The sequence below is a fragment of the Ornithorhynchus anatinus genome, chromosome X5 (genome assembly GCF_004115215.2).
Source record: "Ornithorhynchus anatinus isolate Pmale09 chromosome X5, mOrnAna1.pri.v4, whole genome shotgun sequence".
Lineage (NCBI taxonomy): Eukaryota > Metazoa > Chordata > Mammalia > Monotremata > Ornithorhynchidae > Ornithorhynchus > Ornithorhynchus anatinus.
This window is the reverse complement of record NC_041753.1, coordinates 15,293,800-15,314,819: the sequence shown is the minus strand read 5'-3', so window position 1 is coordinate 15,314,819 and position 21,020 is coordinate 15,293,800. Positions and strand designations below refer to the sequence as shown.

At 43.7% G+C, this 21,020-nt stretch overlaps 1 protein-coding gene across 5 annotated transcripts in view; it reads left to right on the top strand.

Annotated features, from left to right (window-relative positions):
- GNE (glucosamine (UDP-N-acetyl)-2-epimerase/N-acetylmannosamine kinase) overlaps positions 1-21,020 on the top strand; it is a 122,485-nt gene that overhangs the window by 72,716 nt on the left and 28,749 nt on the right. For 3 of the 5 annotated variants that reach the window (XM_029055890.2, XM_039910805.1, XM_029055893.2), the window contains 7 exons: positions 2,125-2,212; positions 3,756-3,966; positions 5,892-6,021; positions 8,544-8,765; positions 11,517-11,699; positions 14,669-14,785; positions 15,349-19,945. In XM_029055890.2, the coding sequence (XP_028911723.1) occupies positions 2,125-2,212; positions 3,756-3,966; positions 5,892-6,021; positions 8,544-8,765; positions 11,517-11,699; positions 14,669-14,785; positions 15,349-15,584 (1,187 nt within the window). In that variant the 3' untranslated portion in view covers positions 15,585-19,945. Of the gene's footprint in view, positions 1-2,124; positions 2,213-3,755; positions 3,967-5,891; positions 6,022-8,543; positions 8,766-11,516; positions 11,700-14,668; positions 14,786-15,348; positions 19,946-19,972; positions 21,013-21,020 lie in introns of those variants that run through there. The other 2 variants (XM_039910806.1, XM_039910807.1) reach the window with 2 other exon arrangements.

Sequence of the window (21,020 nt, the reverse complement as noted above, 5' to 3'; positions counted from 1 at the left end):
ACTGAAATAATCACCCCTTTACAGTGGCTGCCCCTAAACCCATCCCAAATAAACCCATCCCTGCCATCAAGGAGCTAACGATCTAGTTAGGGAACCAGACATTAAGATTCATTTGAGGTAGGGGGAAGCAACAGTTTTTAAAGATACGTATCTGTGCTATGGGAGATGTGGGGGAGGAAGTGAGTATCCAAAGGGTCAGGAGACTTGAAAGTGCTGAAGTGGCAGGGGATGGGGGGTGGGGGAAAGAGAAGAGAGTGAGGAGATGAGATTAATCAGGGAAGGTCTCCTGGAAGAGATGTGACTTTAGAAGGGCTCTGGAGGTGGGGAGAGCAGCAGTCTGCCAGATGTGAAGAGACAGGGAGTTCCAAGCAGAAAGGGAGGGTGTGAGCCAAGAAGTTGACAATGAGAAGGATGAGAATGCCTTGAGAAGAGTGATGTGTGCGAGCTGGGGTGTAGAGGTAAACAAGGGAAAATAAATAGGGGGAGAAAGCTAATTGAGTGCTTTGAAGCCAGTGGTCTGGAGTTTCTGCTTGATATGGACAGGAATAGGCAATCATTAGAGAAATTTGAGGAGTGAAGAGATCAATGAATCAGTGGTAATTATTGAGCATTCACTATGTGCAGAGCACTGTACTTAGTTCTTAGGAGAGGACAATACAACAGAGTCGGTAGACACGATCTCTGCTCTCAAGGAACTTACAGACGTGCGCAAAACAGTGTTTTAGAAATGATCTGGGCAGCATGGAGAAATATAGACTGGGGAAGGGCAAGGCTGATGAGGTAGCAGAGTCAAACTGTGACAAGTGCTTGGACCAGCACGGTGGCAGTTTGGATGGATAAGAAGGGGCAGTTTCTGGAGATGTGACGAAGAAAGAAAATATATTTTTTTTTGTGGCTGCCTCAGTGTGGAATTTGAAAGCGAGTAAGGATAATGTCAAGGCTGTGAATATGGGAGACAGGGAGGGTGGTGGTGGTGGTGAACTGTAATGAGAAAAGTAGGGAGAGAGGATTTGGGAGGGAAGAGGAGTTCATTTTTTTTTAAAACAAACTGAAACAAACTATCAGTGTGTTGACTTTTTTTTCTCCTGTTTCTGGAAATCCCATCTTGAGACTTAAGATGGACTGACTGACTTCTTCAGGGCAGGTGACGTTCTAATCTTGAAACTCTTCAGGAATAAACACTCCACAGTCTCTGCCTAGTTCCTCTTGTTCATGGCCCTGTTCAGAAGCAGAATGCCTAATTGAAAGAGCCCAGGCCTGGGAGTCAGGGGCCCTGGGTTCTAATTCCAGCTCTGCCACTTGCCTGCTGTATGACCTTGGATGAGTCACTTAACTTCTTTGTGTCTCAAGTTGTTCATCTGTAAAAATGGGGGAGAAGATACCTGTTCTCCTTCCCCCTTAGACTGTGAGCCCCATGGGGGACAGCGCTGTGTCCAACCTTATTATTTTGTATCTACCCCAGCACTTAGTACAGTGTTTGGCACATAGAAAGTGCTTAACCAATACAGCAGTTGTCACTATTTGTTCAGTCCTCAGTGGACATGGAGAACAATAGCCTATTGATCTCCCTGTGTTCATATATGTGAGGTGTAGGGAAATTTAGAGACATCCTGCTGAATGCCTTAAAAAATGTGGAGCAGAAGATATGACGCTGTGTTTTTGTAAATTCTTAATGAAGAAGAAAGTGAAGTATCAAGTTTTGATCTTAGTATTGGCTCTCAAGAGTCCAGTGCAACCATAATTGAATGGTTAACAAATTGAATGGTTAACAAATAATAAGAAGCAGCATGGCGCAGTGGAAAGAGCACGGGCTTTGGAGTCAGGGCTCATGAGTTCGAATCCCAGCTCTGCCACTTGTACGCTGTGTGACTGTGGGCAAGTCACTTAACTTCTCGGTGCCTCAGTTCCCTCATCTGTAAAATGGGGATTAAGACTGTGAGCCCCACGTGGGACAACCTGATTCCCCTGTGTCTACCCCAGCGCTTAGAACAGTGCTCTGCACATAGTAAGCGCTTAACAAATACCAACATTATTATAATTATTTTGCCCTCTGTGCTTTTTTAAAAGCCTCTTTAATTTGATATTCTTTAATACAATGATAATGTAGTCATTTTGTTTAACTAGGTGAAAATGTTCTTCATGTTCGGGATGCTGATACCCAAGACAAAATACTGCAAGCTCTTCACCTTCAATTTGGCAAACAGTATCCATGGTGAGTTTGGGGTGATCCATAGAGGCAAATGCGTCTCTTTGAAGGGTCTTGCATTTGCTGCCATTATTCATTCATTCAATAGTATTTATTGAGCGCTTACTATGTGCAGAACACTGCACTGAGTGCTTGGAATGGACAATTCAGCAACATATAGAGAGTCCCTGCCCAATGACGGGCTCACAGTCTACCACTTCTCTCATGGTACTTGGCTCTTGGGTACAGAAGATACAATATTCTCTTCCTCTAGGCCCTTGGGGAGGTGGGGGGCTGGAAGAATAGGACTCACTATTTCTGAAGATACTGTTGTACTAAAGGGCCATATTCCACACAGAGATGTGGTAAGAAGTTATCGATCAATGGTATTTATTTGAGTGCTTCTTACGTTCAGAACAATGTTCTAAGCACTTGGGAGAGTACAATACCAAATACCAAACCCAAACCTCCCCATGACTTTCCCATCACTGTAGACGGCACCACCATCCTTCCTGTTTCACAAGCCCATAACCTTGGCATTATCCTTGACTCCTCAATCCATCATTAATTCATGTCAGTTCGGCCTTCACAACATCGCTAAAATCCACCCTTTCCTCTCCAACCAAACTGTTATCACGTTATCCCAATCACTTATCCTATCCCACTTTGATTACTGTACCAGCCTCCTCGCTGACCTCCCAGCCTAGTCTCTCCCCACTCCAGTCCATACTTCACTCTGCTGCCTGAATCATTTTTCTACAGAAATGTTCAGGCCGTTTCTCCCCACTCTTCAAGAACCTCCAGTGGTTACTACCTCTGCACCAAACAGAAACTCGTCAACATTGGCTTTAAAACACTGTCACCTTGCCTACTCTTACTTCACCTCGCTACTCTCCTTCTTCAACCCAACCTACACAGTGCCAACCTTCTCACTGTACCTCAATCTCATCTATCTCACTGCCGACCTCTCACTCACACATCATGCCTCTGGCCTGGAACGCTCTTCCTCCTCATATCAGACAGACAATTACTCTCCGCCCCTTCAAAGCCTTATTGAAGGCACATCTCCTCCAAGAGGCCTTCCCTAAGTCCTCTTTTACTTCAGCTCCCTTCTGCATCACCCTGACATGTTCCCTTTATTCATCCCCCCTCCCAGCACTAATGTACATATATGTCATTTTTATTTATATTAATGTCTGTCACCCCCTCTAGACCATAAGCTCGATATGGGCAGGGAATGCGTCTGCTATATTGTACTCTCCCAAGTGCTTAGTACAGTTCTCTGCACACAATAAGTGTTTAATAAATATGACTGACTACAATACAAGAGAAATTAGCAGAGACATTCCCTGTCCATAATGAGCTTACAGTCTAGAGGGGGAAACAGACATTAATATTGTATTCTCACGGAGTATCCGCAGGTATTTAGTGGCAGGATTGCTGTAGGAGTTTATCCTTTTATCTTTAGGATGACTTTCAGGGCATGCAATGCATTATGATGACACTTAAAAATATAGTAATCAATTTTTATTGCATTTGATTTTTTGCCTTTGTCTTCTGAATGGTACAGTTCAAAGATATATGGAGATGGGAATTCTGTTCCAAGGATTCTGAAGTTCCTTAAATCTATCGATCTCCAAGAGCCTCTGCAAAAGAAGTTCTGCTTTCCCCCTGTTAAGGAGAGCATCTCTCAAGACATTGACCACATTTTGGAAACCCAAAGTGCCTTGGCTGTTGATCTAGGTGGAACAAACCTCCGCGTTGCCATAGTCAGTTCAAAGGTAATGGAACATATTCCTAAGTACGTTTAAGGAAGTGGCCCAATCTTTTCTTCTAATCCTACCTCCGGGCCCTGGAAGAATTCTTAAATTGAATTTGAACCTACTATTTTCATTTTTGCTACTAAAAAAAAGAGCAGAATGATGACTTTAGAGTTCTACCAGGTTTGTGTGCCACTTTTAGTAATGCCAAATATATATATGGTATATATATATTTTCTTTTGAGTGATAAATCTCCTAAAATCAAACTTGGTCTAGTCGTTGACCATTTCCAAACATCAAAATCAACCCACTGACCACTTAGTATTGATCAGTCAGTAGTACTTGAGCACCTACTCTGTGCAGAGCACTCAGGAGCTTACATAGAGATAATAATAATGGTATTTGTTAAGCACTTACTGTGTGCCAAGCACTGTTTTAAGCACTGGGGTAGATACAAGGTAATCAGATTGTCCCACATGGGGCTTACAGTCTTAATCCTCATTTTATAGATGAGGTAAACTGAGGCACAGAGAAGTGAAATGGCTTGCCCAAGGTCACATAGCAGAGAAGTGGCAGAGCCGGGGTTAGATCCGATGTACTCTGACTCCCAAGCCCTGGTTCTTTCCAGTAACCCACGCTGCTTCTCTGAGTTGATAGACATGGTCCCTGCACTCAAGGAGCATACGGTCTTGAGTGGGAGACAGACATGAAAATTTTAGTAAGGGGAAATGGCAGAGTGTAAGTACTGTGGGGCTGATGGTGGGGTGAATATCAAGTCTTCGGGGGTACAGACTCAAGTGCGTAGGCGATAGAAGGAAGGGCAAGTAGGGAAAATGAGGGCTTAGGGAAGGTCTCTTGAAGGAAGTGTGATGTTAGTACGGCTTTGAAGATGAGGAGAGTGGTGTTTTTGTCTGTTATGAGGGAGGTGGGAGGAGGAGGCATTTCAGAAGGGTTTTGGAGACGGGGAGAGTTGTGATCTGGTGGATTTGAAGGGGGATAGGAGTTCCAGGCAGAAGGAAGGACATGAGCGAGGCACAGCTCATGGGTTGGCAGCAGATGATGCGGCCTTCCATTCACTCAGCACCCACCCACCAAGCCATTTTACAATGTGGTGGTGGGCCTGGGAACCACAGTGGGATTTTCCAGCTGGGAATGCTGTGGGGAAAGCTGGCCTCCAGCTCAGAGGCTTGCTACAATGCCCTCTTGCCTTCACATGTTAGAAAGAGGAGAGCCCAGCTAGGTGGCTAATTTGCTAAACTGGGTGGAACAGGATGGGGGTTCCCTTTGCCCACATTCCATCTGGGATCAATAGGGAGACACAGTCTCTCTCCCTTGCCCTCACCACCCTTGCATGGCCAGAGCAGTGGCAAAGAAGGCTCTTCTTTATGTTGGTAGGACATTTTGTTGACTGGGGGAAACTGATTGTTTTGGGTAATCCACTATTTTGAATAAGCCAATTTGGTTTAAGGGCATTTTATATTAGATGCATGCAGAATTTTTCAGTGTGAACTGATTTAGTATTCTCAATGGAAGCTGCAGGGCCAGGTGGAAAGAGCACAGGCCTGGGAGTCAGAGGATCCGGGTTCTAATCAGAGCTCCACCACTTGTCTGCTGTGTGACCTTGGGCAAGTCACTTAAGTTCTCTGGGCCTCAGTTCCCTCATCTGCAGAATGGCAATTCAATACCTCTTCTCCCTCCTACTTAGACTGTGAGCCCCATATGGCACCTGGTTGTCTTGTTTCTATCCCAGTGCTTAGTACAGTTCTTGGCACATAGTAAGTACTTAACAAATATCACTATTATTATTATTATTAATAGAGTAGTAGTATTATCAATTCTGGCAATAAGCCACAGTTCAGTATTTAGCTTTTGGTATTCCTTAAAGGTACTTTCATATTTCCAAGTATGCACCAAGCAACAGACCTGGCTGTGTTACTCTTTTTAGGGTGAAATAGTTAAGAAGTATACTCAGTTCAATCCTAAAACATTTGAAGATAGAATAAAATTAATCCTTCAGATGTGTGTGGAGGCTGCAGGAGAAGGTGTAAAGCTAAACTGCAGAATTTTGGGAGTAGGTAAGTGTGTGACTTTTCTTTTAAAGTATTTCATTACAGGGAGAGTGTTAAAATGGTATGCTGAAATTCAAAAATATTTTCGTGCTCTTCAAATGAGTTTTCCAAGGACATTTTACTCAAATATCATTTGGAGTATTTTTTTTTCCTAAGTAGTAAAAATCAGTTTGGATTCTCATAAGAAAGAGAAATTTATATTACTGGCTCTTGCGGTGTCATAGAGTAGCTAATAGAAATTATTAGCTATTAGAAATTTTCTCTCTTGTTCCTTTTCACTAGCCACTCCTCACTAGCTCCTGAACTCCAGCAGTGTCCACAATAAGACCAGTCAGTGGTACTTATCGAGGCTTCCGGTGTGCAGAGCACTGTACTGAGCGCTTGGGAGAGTACAATGCAATGGAGTTGTTGATCCGTTCCCTGCCCACAAGGAGCTTTCAGTCCAGGGACCAGTGACTTCAATTTGTTTGTGATGGTAGGCAGGGAGAGGTTGATAAAAGTAAATGTGCTAGAAATGTCTTGTCCTCTAGTCCAATTTTGACTACCCATTCAAATTCAATTAATACTTCAAATTTTGACTTTGAAGTTTGGGGAATCAACTTTGTTTCCTTGGAGCCTTTTTAAAATGACCACAAAATAAAGCAGCGTATATGAAAAATGTTAAGCAAAGTCTTTGTGTGCTGCACACTTAATGTTTTCCAGAATGCGGAGGTTTCGCTCAGCAAACTCAGCCCTAGGGAGAATGAATTGACAGTTGGTGTGGTTTGATGGATGCTGGGTGTATGCCCACAGCCGCTTCCTCAGATACTGCATTGGGTTCTATCCAGGTGGGCTGGTGGTGTCCAATTCCCAATTCCTTAACAGCGTTCTCTTCAAAATGCAATGCGTGTTGGAAGAACTAAGTGTAATGAGCTGAATTTAGAACTTGCTTATCTGCCTCATTCCGTTTTTCATAAAATTATGCTGTCAAGCTGATGAAAATCATTTTCAAATGATTTATTTTGCAAGTGGTGACTCACTTCATCCCCTGGCGATGTTTTTAGTTAAGTGTGCATTGGGGCTTGGGTTTTTACACTAACATCAAAACTGCAACCTACTAACTCCTCGTTCAATTTTGGTAGCATCTTCTATCGTACTAGCCACAGGGATCCTTTGAGTGACCAGGGATAGCAGCAACGGAGTGGAGAGTGGTTGCTCTCTGTGAATAAAATCTTTGTGAAGATCTAGATACCAGTAATAATAACTTGCCTCTGCTGTCTCATTCACCCCACACATCCAATCCGTCACCAAAACCTGCCTGTCTCACCTTCACAACATTGCCAAGATCCGCCCTTTCCTCTCCACCTAAACTACTACCTTGCTGGTACAAGGTCTCATAATATTTCGACTGGATTACTGCATCAGCCTCCTTTTTGATCTCCTATCCTCCTCTCTCCCTGCTTCAGTCTATACTTCACTCTGCTGCCCAGATTATCTTTCTGCAGAAGCGCTCCTGGCATGTCACACCCCTCCCCCAAAATCTCTAGTGGTTGCCTATCAACCTTCATATGAAGCAAAAACTCCTTATTATTGGCTTCAAAGCTGTCCATCACCTTGCCCCCTCCTACCTCACCTTCTCTCCTCCTACAGCCCAGCCCACACACTCTGCTCCTCTACAGCCGCTTACCTCCTCACTGGGCTTTGTTTTTCCCTGTCCCGCTGTCGACCCCTGGCCCAAGTCCTATCTCTGACCTGAATGCCTTCCTTCTTCACATCCACCAAACTAACTCTCTTCCCCTCTTCAAAGCCCTACTGTGAGCTCACCTCCTCCAGGAGGCCTTCCCAGGCTGAGCCCTCCCATTTCTTCTGCTCCTCCCCTCCCCATCGCCCCTACTCCCTCCCTCTGCTCTACCCCCTTCCCCTCCCCACAGCACTTGTATATATTTGTACATATTTATTGCTCTATTTGTTTTATTAATGTACATTTATCTATGTTTTTATTTATTTTGATGATAGTGATGCCTGTCTACTCGTTTTGTTTTGTTGTCTGTCTCCCCCTTCTAGACTGTGAGCGGGATAGGGATTGTCTCTATTTGTTGCCAAATTGTGCTTTCCAAGTGCTTAGTACAGTGGTCTGTACACAATAAGTGCTTAATAAATATGATTGAATGAATGAGAGGAAACTGTTGTGGCGTAGGTGCTAGCCAGAGAAAGCCCATATGTGGGAGCTTGCGGGTAGAGAGACGGGGGTGCCGGTGAGAGAACAGGTCGGGAAGTGAGAGGTTGGTGAGACACTCGGGGTTCCCCCTCCTCTTCCTGAAGCCCGTCTCTGCTTTCTCTCTCTCTCTCCATCTTCCCCTGGCCATCGCTGGATGTGCAGTTTATGGTGCCAAATCCACATCTTTGCTTGTTGAGCTATTGCTTTGTCAATATGTAGTTGTACATGCCAGTAAATTGCCAGTGGATACATTTGTATTTTCCCATTTCCCAGAAAGTAGGTTTCCTTACCTTGGATATTGAAGTTCTGTCTTCCATGTATGTGTGGCCAGGTATTTCCACAGGTGGACGTGTAAATCCTCGTGAAGGAATTGTGCTTCATTCTACGAAGCTTATTCAGGAGTGGAGCTCTGTGGATCTGAGAACCCCAATTTCAGATACTTTGCATCTCCCCGTCTGGGTGGACAATGATGGTAACTGTGCCGCCTTGGCGGAGAGGAAATTTGGTCAAGGAAAAGGACTGGAAAACTTTGTGACCCTGATTACTGGCACAGGTACTGTAACAAGTGAGATGAAGAAAGCGGTGAAATTCTGAATCGGTAATGGCACAGTTGTGTTAAATCGATGACTCCTACTTTGTGATTTTATGCTCTTAAGACTGCAGAAAAGAGCGCCTTCATTAACTGACTTCACTGAATCACTTTTGCACACCCTTGTAATTCTCTGCCAAGGAGCCAAGTTTGACAGTGACCAAGATGAACATGTTATCTCAACTAGGTATTCTCAATTGTTCCTGAGTCATGGGCATTGTGGGGAAGCATTACAGGATACTCATTTTGCCCCCTCTGAATTGACTACTTAGGCGTATAATAATGTTAGTATTTGTTAAGCGCTTACTATGTGCAGAGCACTGTTCTAAGCGCTGGGGTAGATAGATGGTAATCAGGTTGTCCCATGTGAGGCTCACAGGCTTCATCTCCATTTTACAGATGAGGGGACTGAGGCACAGAGAAGTTAAGTGACTTGCCCACGGTCACACAGCTGACAAGTGGCAGAGCCAGGAGTCGAACCCATGACCTCTGACTCCCAAGCCCGGGCTCTTTCCACTGAGCCACGCTGCTTCTCCATAATGTTGGTATTTGTTAAGCGCTTACTTTGTGCGGACCACTGTTCTAAGCGCTGGGGGAGATACAGGGTAATCAGGTTGCCCCACGTGAGGCTCACAGGCTTCATCTCCATTTTACAGATGAGGGGACTGAGGCACAGAGAAGTGAGGTGACTTGCCCACAGTCACACAGCTGACAAGTGGCAGAGGCGGGATTCGAACCCATGACCTCTGACTCCCAAGCCCGGGCTCTTGCCACTGAGCCACGCTGCTTCTCTACAGCGTATGTGTTGTAGATTTTGATAAGGTCAAAGATAGAAGACAGTGTTGAAATAATATATCATAGAAAATATTTAAAAACTGTATTAATCGTATTTGAGTGCTTACTGTGTGCAAAGCACTGTACTAAGCGCTTGGTGGAGTACCGTATAACAGACAGATTCCCTGCCCACAATAAGCTCACAGTCTAGAGGCGGAGACAGACATTAATATAAATAAATAAATAAACATTATGTATGAGCCGAACCTTTACAGCACCAGAAATTAAAGTGTAAGCAATTTTTTAAAATACAAATGGAAAGTTGTCAATCCCCCACACTTTCTGAAAGCATCTTGCTTCAAATGCTATTAGAAAAGTTGGTTTAAAGGATTTATTCTGAGCCAATGAACTGATTCTGTGCATTCAGCATCGCCCCAGTGCATTTATGGGTTTGTATTCATGGTAACTAATTTAGTGTTTCACATACTTTGAGAATGGGAGCTGCTCACTTGGCCCTGTGGGGAAAATCTGAAGGAAATGTGTGAACTATTTTGAAGCCATTTATCATAATTTAAATACCAACAGGGGGAAGTTTGGGCTTTTTTTTGTTTGTTTTTGGCCAGCGTCTCATGTAGAAATTAAAATTGTTTTTATTACAGGAAAGTGCTGTATTTCCTGGAAGTGCTTTTTGGTTTTTTTCCAGAAAAAAATTGGCCTAAGATTTCTTCTCGTCATGTACTCCATTTGCAACCTCCATCCTCAAAAACAATAACAAACCTGCTTTAAATGGCCACCTCTGAGAATGTTTCTTTTGTGGGTTTTTGGGGGGTTTTGTTTGTTTTGCCAAGCAATGTGATCTTAAAGAAAGCCCCCTTTCCCAGTTGTCACCTCAGCCTAGCAGACCTAGGAGAGAGGATCCATGCGTGGTGATTGCCACCATCCCCTAGGTCGGGAGCTTAAAATAATAATAATAATAATAATGTTGGTATTTGTTAAGCGCTTACTATGTGCCAAGCACTGTTCTAAGCGCTGGGGTAGACATAGGGGAATCAGGTTGTCCCACGTGGGGCTCACAGTCTTAATCCCCATTTTACAGATGAGGGAACTGAGGCCCAGAGAAGTTAAGTGACTTGCCCACAGTCACACAGCCGACAAGTGGCAGAGCTGGGATTCGAACCCATGAGCCCTGACTCCAAAGCCCATGTTCTTTCCACTGAGTAAAATGCAATGATAACTTCACTCTCGAAGCTGCAGAATCTGCATCCACGGGGGGATGGCCTAAAATTAGCTCCCTTCAACCAGGAGCACTGAGACCTGCAGGATGATGCACCTCCGTTTGTTTGAAATGAGTAATCTAGAGGAGATTCACCTATATTTATTTAAATCAGCATGGCCTAGTGGAAAGAGCACAGGCCTGGGAGGCAGAGGACCTAGGTTCTAATCCTGGCTCCACCACCTGTCTGCTCTGTGACCATAGGCAAGTCACTTCACTTCTCAGTGCCTCAGTTACCTCATCTGGAAAATGGAGATTAAATCCTCCTCCCTCCAACTTAGACTATGAGCCCTATATGGGACCGGGACTGTGACCAACCTGATTTCCTTGTATCTAGAACAGTGCTTGACACATAGTAAGCGCTTATCAAAATCATTTAAAAACAAAACAAAAACCTATGCCGTTTGATTTAGGGCTTATATCCCCTTTCCGGATCTGAATTTCTAATGAAGTGCCTGCTGGTATTTCCTCGATATTTGACTTGCTGTTCCATAAATCATTTGCAAAAGTCTGGTCTAAATTAGAAGCAAGCTTGTAATTTTTATAAACCTGGTTTAAACGTCAATATGAAATTTGCTAATTTTTGCTAATCAGTTGGAAATTAGCAACTCAATCATTCCTTGACAAGCTGTCTGTTTGGGATGCAGCTAATTCACCTGTTTTTGTAGGAATTGGTGGTGGAATCATTCATCAGCATGAGTTGATCCACGGCAGTTCATTTTGTGCTGCTGAACTCGGGCACTTGGTGGTGTCATTGGATGGACCAGATTGCTCATGTGGGAATCATGGGTGTATCGAAGCATATGCCTCTGGAATGGCCTTGCAACGGGAAGCTAAAAAACTACATGACGGTAAGTTAACCTGCGTTGTTGAGAGGCAGTCTGTTGTTTTCTTGGGCAAGGACATGTGGTCTAAACCTTCTGAACCAAATAGTAAAATGGAGCGCTGCTTATAATATTGTCACCATCTTCCCAAAGAATCTATTTGAAAAGGTCCCATTCGGTATAGGTTAGTATTCTGACACTTGAAAAACTATTTTAATAGAGTTCAAACACTTAATGACGAGTAATGTTCTATATTTTATTGGGACACACCTTGGAGCTCAATGTCTGTTTGATCCATGGTACCCTAATGGCCTGGATCACTGTCCTCCCCTCCAAGGGGCTTAGCTTGTACCCGAGCAGACATACTCAGGAAGATGCGATCTCGGGTTTCCAGGTATTTCCCCAGTCCCTCTGGGGCAAGGTTGATGGGAAGCAACATGACCTAGTGGTGAGAGCACAGGCCTGGAAGGTCAGAGGACCTGGGCTGTAATCCCAGCTCCACCACTTACCTAGACCTAAGCTCAATGTGGACAGGGACTGTTACAGTGCCCTCTCTGTTATAGTGCACACTATATTGCACTCTCCCAAGAGCTTAGAACAAGTGCTTTGCACACAGTAAGCTCTCAATAAATGCGATTGATTACTTGCTGTGTGACCTTGGCTAAGTCGCTTCACTTCTCTGTGCCTCAGTTCCCTCATCTGTAAAATGGGGATTTGATACCTGTTCTCCCTCCTACTTAGACTCTGAGCCCTTTATGGGACCTTATTATCTTGCATCTACCCCAGTGCTTAGTACAGTGCTTGGCACATAGTAAAGCACTTACTTAACAGACATTGTTGTTATTATGGCAAAACAGAACCATTAAGATATGTTTTAGTGACTTATCTGAAGTGTATTTACAGTGAGTTTGTGTTGATGAACCAAAGGAGCAAGGCACTAATTTCCAGTTTAGTATTTTCTCCCCTCCACTGCAGGGTCACTTTTTCATGTTAATTCTTAGAACAATAGCAAGAGAAGGAGTGTGGTAATTTACTTTAGTTAAATTGAATCTTAGGGAAACTAGAATATAATCAAATAAAGCTTTTCAATGATTTGAAATGCATGTTATCATAAATACAGTTGAGTGAATGAATCCCCACCACTCATATTCCCAGCTTTGATATCCTTCACCTAACAATATTGCAGCTACCTACAAGACCAAACTGTGTCAGAAGGGAGTTGACATATAAAATGCAGTAGAGATTATATTTATTGAGCCCCTACTGGATGAAATGCATCAGAAGTACAAGAGGCATTCCCTTCCTGTAAGGACTTGACATTCTAAGTGGGGAGACAAACACAGAAATGTTTGAGTATACATCCATTTCCAAGTGCTGAGGGTGGAAATAAGGTGCAAGAGGGGGCTGACTGGGATGATAAGAATCATGGGGGGGCTGATAATTAGGTGGGGAAGACTTGTTGGAGGTGGAGGTCTCCAATTTAGGAGAATTTTGATGGTTGGGAGGGCTGAGTGTTGAGGTCTGGCAGGTGTGGGAGGGAAGGTAGTTCCAAACCCCGAGGATGGTGCCTGGCACGTCGTAAGCACTTAGCAAACACCACAGTTATTATTATAACTTGAGCAAGAGTTGGTGGCGGGCAAGGCAGTGCTTATAGACTGTGAACCTCGTGCCGGACAGGGACTGTGTCCAACTTGACTACTTTGTACCTACCCCAGTGCTTAGAACAGTGTTGGACACATAGTAAGCCTTTAACAAATACCATTAAAAAAAAAAAAAGCAGGGTACAACCAGGAACCGGGCTTGGCAAAGAGAGAAATGTGCGAGGTAGGGAATCGGGGATTGAGGAGAGCTGATAAATAAGGTGAAGCATGCTGGTGGAGAGCCTTGAAGCAAATGGTAGAGTCTTTACCTGATGCAGACAGAGATGGGCAGCCACTGAAGGGTTTTTGAGGAGCGGGGAGATGGGAGCTGAGCAGTGTTTCGGGAAAACGACCCAGGTAGCAATGTGTACTGTGGACTGAAGTGGGGAGAAGCTGGAGGCAAGGAGACTAGTGAGGAAGTTGATTCAGTGGTCCCATCGTGATATGAGGGAAAGGAAGGGGAAGATCCGCAAAATGTTTTGAGAAAAAATCTTTTCCTTCCCACTTTTAAGCCATTCTAGGCCCTGTCTTCATCAAGGCCAGAAAGAGAATGGGGCTGAGAATCAGGAGATGTGGGTTCTAATCCTGGCTCCACCACATACCTGCTGTATGAGCTTGGGCAGGCCATTTCACTTCTCTATACTTTGGTTTCCTCATCTGAAAACTGGAGATTAAATACCTGTTCTCCCTCCTACTTAGATTGTAAGCTATGGGATAGGGACTGTGGACTGTGTCTGGTCTGATTAGCCTGTATTTACTCCAATGCATACAGGTACAGTGCTTGGCTCGTAAGCATTTAACAAAACCCATAATTGATTATTATTAGTATTACTACTACTCTGGGCCAACCTGAACCCCACCAGGGTACCCTGAGCCATGCCATTTCTAGGGCTTGGAGAAGGAAATAACTTTTTTAGTGTGAATCCAAGGCTTTTGGGGATGGGGGATGGGGCAGGGGCAAAGGAGGAAAAGAAGCTGGATCATCACTCTGCCCTAGCATCCAGGAGTACTTTCTGGGCTTTTCCTATGCCCACTTCTAGCAACTGCACAACTAGCTTGAAAGGAGAACTTGTCAGAAGGACTAATGAAAGTTTGTTTTAAAGAAAAATGTAAAGAAGTGGAGTTATTTAAATTAATACATTTCAAAATTGCAAATAATTCATTCTGAACAGAGAGAACACTGCAGAGACATGTGGTGAGGCATTAACAATTTGTGGTTTAAAGTGATCTATTTGTTGTTTGGGTAATTGTTGCTGTACTAAATTGCATAGCAGTTATTTATTTACTAGTAACTGCAGAGTTTAACAACAACTTATGGAGTGAATTTCTTCTCTATTGTCTCCTTTCCCGAAATAGAAGACCTGCTATTAGTGGAAGGAATGTCAGTGAAAAAGGAAGAAGCTGTCAGTGCTCTTCATCTCATCCAGGCAGCTAAACTGGGCAACGCAAAAGCCGAAAGTATCCTCAGAACAGGTGAGACTACCTCGTCTGGTTCACAGTTCTTACAAATAATTCTGCATGTGTCGGGTCTTCCAGAGAGTACCGTGCCTCACCGAAGCGTAGTGCTGTGTTTCGAAAGTAGCTTTCCACATAGAAAAAGGTTGCCATCTTGGACGAATAAATGTATTTTATTTATCAAGCCTTGCTTTTGGCTCAGTGGAAAGAGCACTGCTCTGGGAAGCAGGAGACCTGGATTCTAGTTCTAGCTCTGCCTGCAACCGGCTACCTCGGGTGAAGCCCGCACGTGCACTTCACAGCGTGCTGCACCCCTGGCCGCCCACTTGCTGGTTGCCCTCCATGCCCCAGCGGGGATACGACTGGCAGGGACAGGAGAGTCCAAGCGGCCCCGCGCAAACCACCGGCTCTAGAATGGATTCCTCCACAGAGGTTCTTGAAGTCTCAGGGTTGAAGCTTCTCTGTTGTTCCCGCCGAGAGACTCCATCCTTTTTATTTTACTGAGCAAGAGCTCCCCAGGTTCAAATAATTTGGAAATGTTGCCTCTTCCCAATCCTTATTTTGTTGTTGTTTTTCTACAGCAGGGACAGCTCTGGGCCTTGGTATTGTGAATATCCTGCACACCATGAACCCCTCCCTCGTCATCCTTTCTGGAGTCTTAGCAAGCCATTATGTTAACACTGTCAAAGATGTGATTCGCCAACAGGCACTGTTCTCTGTTCAGACAGTGGATGTGGTGGTCTCGGACTTGGTGGACCCTGCCTTACTTGGAGCTGCTAGCATGGTTTTAGATTATACTACACGCAGAATATACTAGGGATTTCATTTGCGTAATTACTAAATAGGTTGGTTGGTTTTAATGCATGGTTTTTTGATTCATCTTTTGATAATCTATCTTCTGTTTTACAAAAGCAAATGATATATCTCCTTTAGCTAGCTTGGTTAGCCAGAGGTACCTTTTTGTCCCCTTTTTAGAAGCCTCAAATTTGCAGCTGATGCTGGAATAAGTATTCATCGACATGGCTTTTTTTTCTTAGTAGTTACGCACCTCCAAAGTTCTTAGTGACCACATTTCTCTATGCCTGAGACATTTAGGTGATGGATTGGGTTATCCTGGACCTCCTGAAGAAACTCACTGCTAGCTAGATACATGCCCACCTTTGAGGAGGGTACACTTCCATGTGTAAGCGTATGTATACATGCACCCCCCCTCACCCCCCCCCCCATTAACTTCTGCACATCACCTGGGCTGTGTGCAAGATAAGACTTCATCCTTGAAGTCAACTCTTGAACCGTCAAATTCCTGGCATAATGTTGTGAAATTCTCTTTTCTTATCGTATTTTATTTTTGAAAGAAGTTTTCCAAGTTACTGTTCAGAAGACAAACTGGCAAATGTCAGTTTATACTTCTGGGGCATGTGATTGGCTGGAGGAGGAGCAGTGTCTGAGGACACTTTGAAGGGAAGCAGGCTTGGTCCTCCAGGCTGAAGAGCAATTTTGATGATGTGGAAATTGTCAAGCAGAAAGGGGAGCTTATGTGAAGCGTGGGGAGTTAGATCCAGGATTGTCCCTTTCCCCTCTTTTCCCCCTGCTGGCAAAGGACTACCTGTGTAAGATAATGCCAAATTACAGTTGAATGTGGAGTCAACGATGCAAAGTGAAACCTAACTTATCTCAAGTAAGATAGGACAAAAGAACCAAATCTGGTTCAGTGGCAGTGTCTACCCTTTTCAGCACTACCGTAGCACTTATCTTCTTGTGTAGATTTGGATCCTTGTGCATTATCTGTTGCACCATTCAGCGTTTTGTGTTTTTTCCTTTGAGAAGTCCTGCTCTGCAGCTAGATGTGATGAAAAAGTGTTATGCTGATGGCATATCCCATGTGGATGAAACACAAATTATAGAGATGACTGCTTAAGGAGCTAGACTGTATTGTATGACTAAGACACAGAATTAGTGTCTTGAAGCACAACTTCTGTAGCACTTGGACTATAAGGAAATCTTTACTTGTATTGCAAGAAACTGTAGGTCATCTGCAAAGAGCAGTGTGTGTGTATGTGTGTGTGTGTGTGCGTGTATGTATGCATGCATGCATGTATGTATGTGATAAATTCTCTCTAAATCAATGATTCAAGCTTCCTGAAAATGTTAGCCTGTTGGATCTCAGGTCTATTTACCTACTTGTTTCAGACGAATCTGGCAGAGAGTCATAGTGAGGCAGTCACATGACCTTGCCCTCAGCTTCTTCCCAGAAGCCCATGACTAGCTGTTGGGACCAGTAGTTTCTGAAAATGAGTTGCCTGCCCTTTTAGGATCTTGCCACTGGCCAAAAAGTAACCCCTGTACCCTGTTTCTTGAGTGCAATAATTTTAGGGCTTGCCATTTCTCCTACTCTTCCCACTCTTGGCCAACTTCTGATTAAGTGTTAATAAGTAGTAGTTGATGTAAGGAGTATCTTGTGTTTATAGAGTGTTGGTCTTAAGACATGGTGGCGGGTAAACTTTTCATTGGAAAAACTAGACTAGTTTAATGGGTACAAGCAGTCCTCAGACTTACAACACAATTGGTTCTTGAAAACTTAGCCTGAAGTTGGAACTGCTTTTCTCACAAGAACAATCTCATAATTGGAGGATTGGTTGCCGAACCAAGGTCAGATACCCAGTTTTTTGTTTTTAAATCCAAATTGCCGAGTTACATATTCAACCAGAGATGAGTAATACGGCTACATTATTTAGTTGAATTAGGTTTCACTCTAGGATAGCTGACTTTTACTTCATTGAAAGTAAAATGGACATGTTGGCCTTCCCTGGTGATGCTCTCAGCTTATAAAATTATATATCAGCTTATAAAACTTTCTCTCTTCCTTATGGCTCCTGGGCAGCCCCAGGGCTAGTGCCATGCTGGAGACTAGTGTTAAGTCAAAACTGCTGTGCGTTGTAAAGCTTAGAGTGTATTTATTTAGAAACATTCTATATGAAGTAGAGGCTCTTTGTAACTTGTAATGTCTTAAGTTGAGGACTGCTTGGATTCTCTTTTGAACCAGCACTTGCACTGTGTGTTGTATCAATCTTGTTTTTGTACCAAATCACCTTTATTCAGTCCTCTTTATCAAGCCAACTTTCAGCTTTAGACAGATGCCGTACTAGATGTGTTCTATTGTATGTAGGTTAACTTAGGCAAAATCGAGATGGCCACAATTATAACAATCAAATCAGTGTTAGTCAACTCCACTATCAGCTTATATCCTAACAAAGGAATAGTGTGTCACATTTGAACTGGGCTGCTTAATTTTAATGAAGTCCAGAAGGTATGTATGTTGTCCAAAGGGCAACCCTTTTACTGAAATGTTTTGGTCATCACATCCTACAGCATTATCCTGGGATGGAAGACCATCAAACAGGTGCTTTTAGGCAAGGCAGCAAAAGTGAGACCATCCACCGTTACCATATTTACTTACAAAAGCTGCCCCACTTTTTTTTTTCTTCCAAAAACTCTGCATCACCAACAGAGCTGGGGCTAATAGCTGGGGGGTGGGGGGTGGGGTCAAAGAAGAGTTAAGTATAGCAATATGGAGAGCAGCTATTGCACTCTTCCACGTGCTGCATCACATATTCATGCACACACACTCTCTCACGCACACACACTTCTCTTCCTACCTGGAGTTTGCAGGCACTACTCAAACTCCCCTTCCCCACTGTGAGCTCGCTGTGCTGCATTATATTCTGAGCCTTCTTGTCTTCCTATCCCTGTGCACTATGACTGCTCACAATTACATATGAAAAATCTTTTCAAAAACTGGGGTGGAGGTACTCATCTAAGCAAATGTGGTATTTCACTGTTATGAAAAGCCTCAATGCCTGCATATGCCAATTAAGTGGGCAGGGACAATGTCTACTCACTGTTAGTGTACTCTCCTAAGCACTTAGTACAGTGTTGTGCACACTGAGTGCTCAAATGATTGATTTAGAGTTAGTATGCCAAGTGTGTTTACTAAAGATGCAATATTCAGCCTAAGAATTCTGAATGGTCTTCATGAATTTATAAGGCTAGAATTGACTTTTGTCTTCCTTCTTAAATGGCTACATTTAAGAATGTTTTCTTTCCAATGTCTTCAAGGCCTTTTCATTTGTGAATCTCCCACCAACTCTACAGAATGTAAACTAGAGCAACTCCAAGCTCTTCACTTGTGGCTCTGGCTTATGGTATACAGCACTTTTTGTGCTGGAGTAGGATAGCCAGACATTACATCGGCTCTCTTGCCTTCTACTTCAGAATGTTGTTTTAATCTAGCACTTCTAGTATTACTCCGTTGTGCTAGAAAATCGTTAGAAGTCTGAGAGCCGTTTCCAGCAGTCTGGCTGGCAAAACATCAACCATGACCAAGGGGCATGGAGTTGTATTCTGAAACCAACCTGGTATGTTATTTAATAGTGAGATGAATTATGTAATAGCCGCTTTTTACTAGAGTTGGTCAAGCCTTAGTTCAGTGCCCTGCACACAGTACTCAAATGCCATTTGATGATGAAACTGTAGCTGAATAATCAAACAACTGAGGGCAAGTCCAGTCAAAATCTCTCACTCCAGGAGTAAGGTACAAGATTGTAAGCTCCTAGAGAGCACAGATGTCTACCAACTGTATTGTATCATACTCTTCAATGCACTTCAGTCCTCACATACCATTGATTAAAGCTAAAACACAATCTATAAAGCCATTCCCTATTGTAGTAATTTGCTGGGCTGTATTCTTAAACAGGCTTGAGTGTTCAAGAGCCAAGTCAAATAAAAGCATGTCAGGATGTCCAACAGGTGGCTGCAAAAGTACAGATTGTAGTCACTCATTGGGCTTCACATGGTACTCAGCAGATTTAGAGTTAGTTATGCAGCTTGATATTGATTAAACTTAGTTGCTTTAACTAATGATGAGATCACTCTGCATCTTTTACCTAATTACTATACCCTACACTTAGACTCTTCTCCCCCAACCACTTCCAAGCCTACACAACACCACAGCATCCCTGGATGTTAAGTTTCCTTTACGATAAAATCCATCTTGACCAGTATCCTTTGTAATGTTGTGTGAATTAGGTCTGATTTCTTTACCCATGGATTGTATGGTCGATACTTGTTATAAATTCTCTGATATTTAAAACCATTAAACATACTTTTTGAATACTTTAACTGAACTCAGTCAATTTTATATTGCAGCCCCCATCAGTGACAAAGTGGCATACACTTCACTCTTCTCCCCGTGCCAGTTGCAGATCCCTGGCTGGGTTCCTTTCACAATGTTTGTAACTTCATCGAGGCCAAATTTGAAGAAACTTATTTGGATTTGTGACTGACTCCACCTTCTAGCACCAGGCTTTTTTGGGAAAAGCACAAGTCAGAGCCCACTCGGTGGAACAGAAGTTCTCACCTTTGTCTACATGTGCAAGTAATCATCAAATCTACTACTAGACTTACCTCGGCCAAGATCTCTAAAGGCGGTAGGCCAGTCACTTAGAATTTTTGTCCCTAGGCACTTCCCATGCAGTGGCATCTATCATCCCTACTCTGAGAATCAGGAGCTGTGGGTGCCAGTCAGGGTGAGGCCGGTAGCAGGCCCAGGAGGCATCTTGAAATCTGGTCTCTGAGCACAGCAACAGCTACCTGGGCGACCCATTTGGGTCACGGTACTTCAGCACGGCATTGGCCCTCCACTGTGGCTACCTCAGCCGTAACTGGGCCTTGCTCTCCTGTCCACCTACTCATTGCACTTCGTGCCCTAGCTCTGAACACAAGCAGCAGGGGCACGAGAGGACAAGAGGCAAGTTCTAAGCCATTCACTATAATTACTTCCTCATGGAGGTTCTCAGAACCTAAGCCTCACCTGTTGGTCCCAGGTGGATATGCCACCTTCATCAGCCTTAGAACAGTGCTCAGTGCTTAGACCAGTGCTTGGCACATAGTAAGTGCTTAACAAATACCATCATCATCATTACCAGCCTGACAGTTAGTCTCAGCCTTTCCCCAATTAGCAGCGAAGCAGCTGCAACCAGTTCACAGCCTTAAACAGGAGTGGCCCAAGAGCCTACTTTTTCAGGCTGAAAAAGTACACACTGAAGTCCATCATAGTGTCTGGTGCTGGATTAACAGGCTACTTGTTCACCATCATTTACACCATCATTTAGTGCTGGGCATGCTCTTTCCCACACACAGTACCTTCTTGGGAAAGAAACTGACCTGTCTTTGTGGAATTACCCAAGAGTCTTAA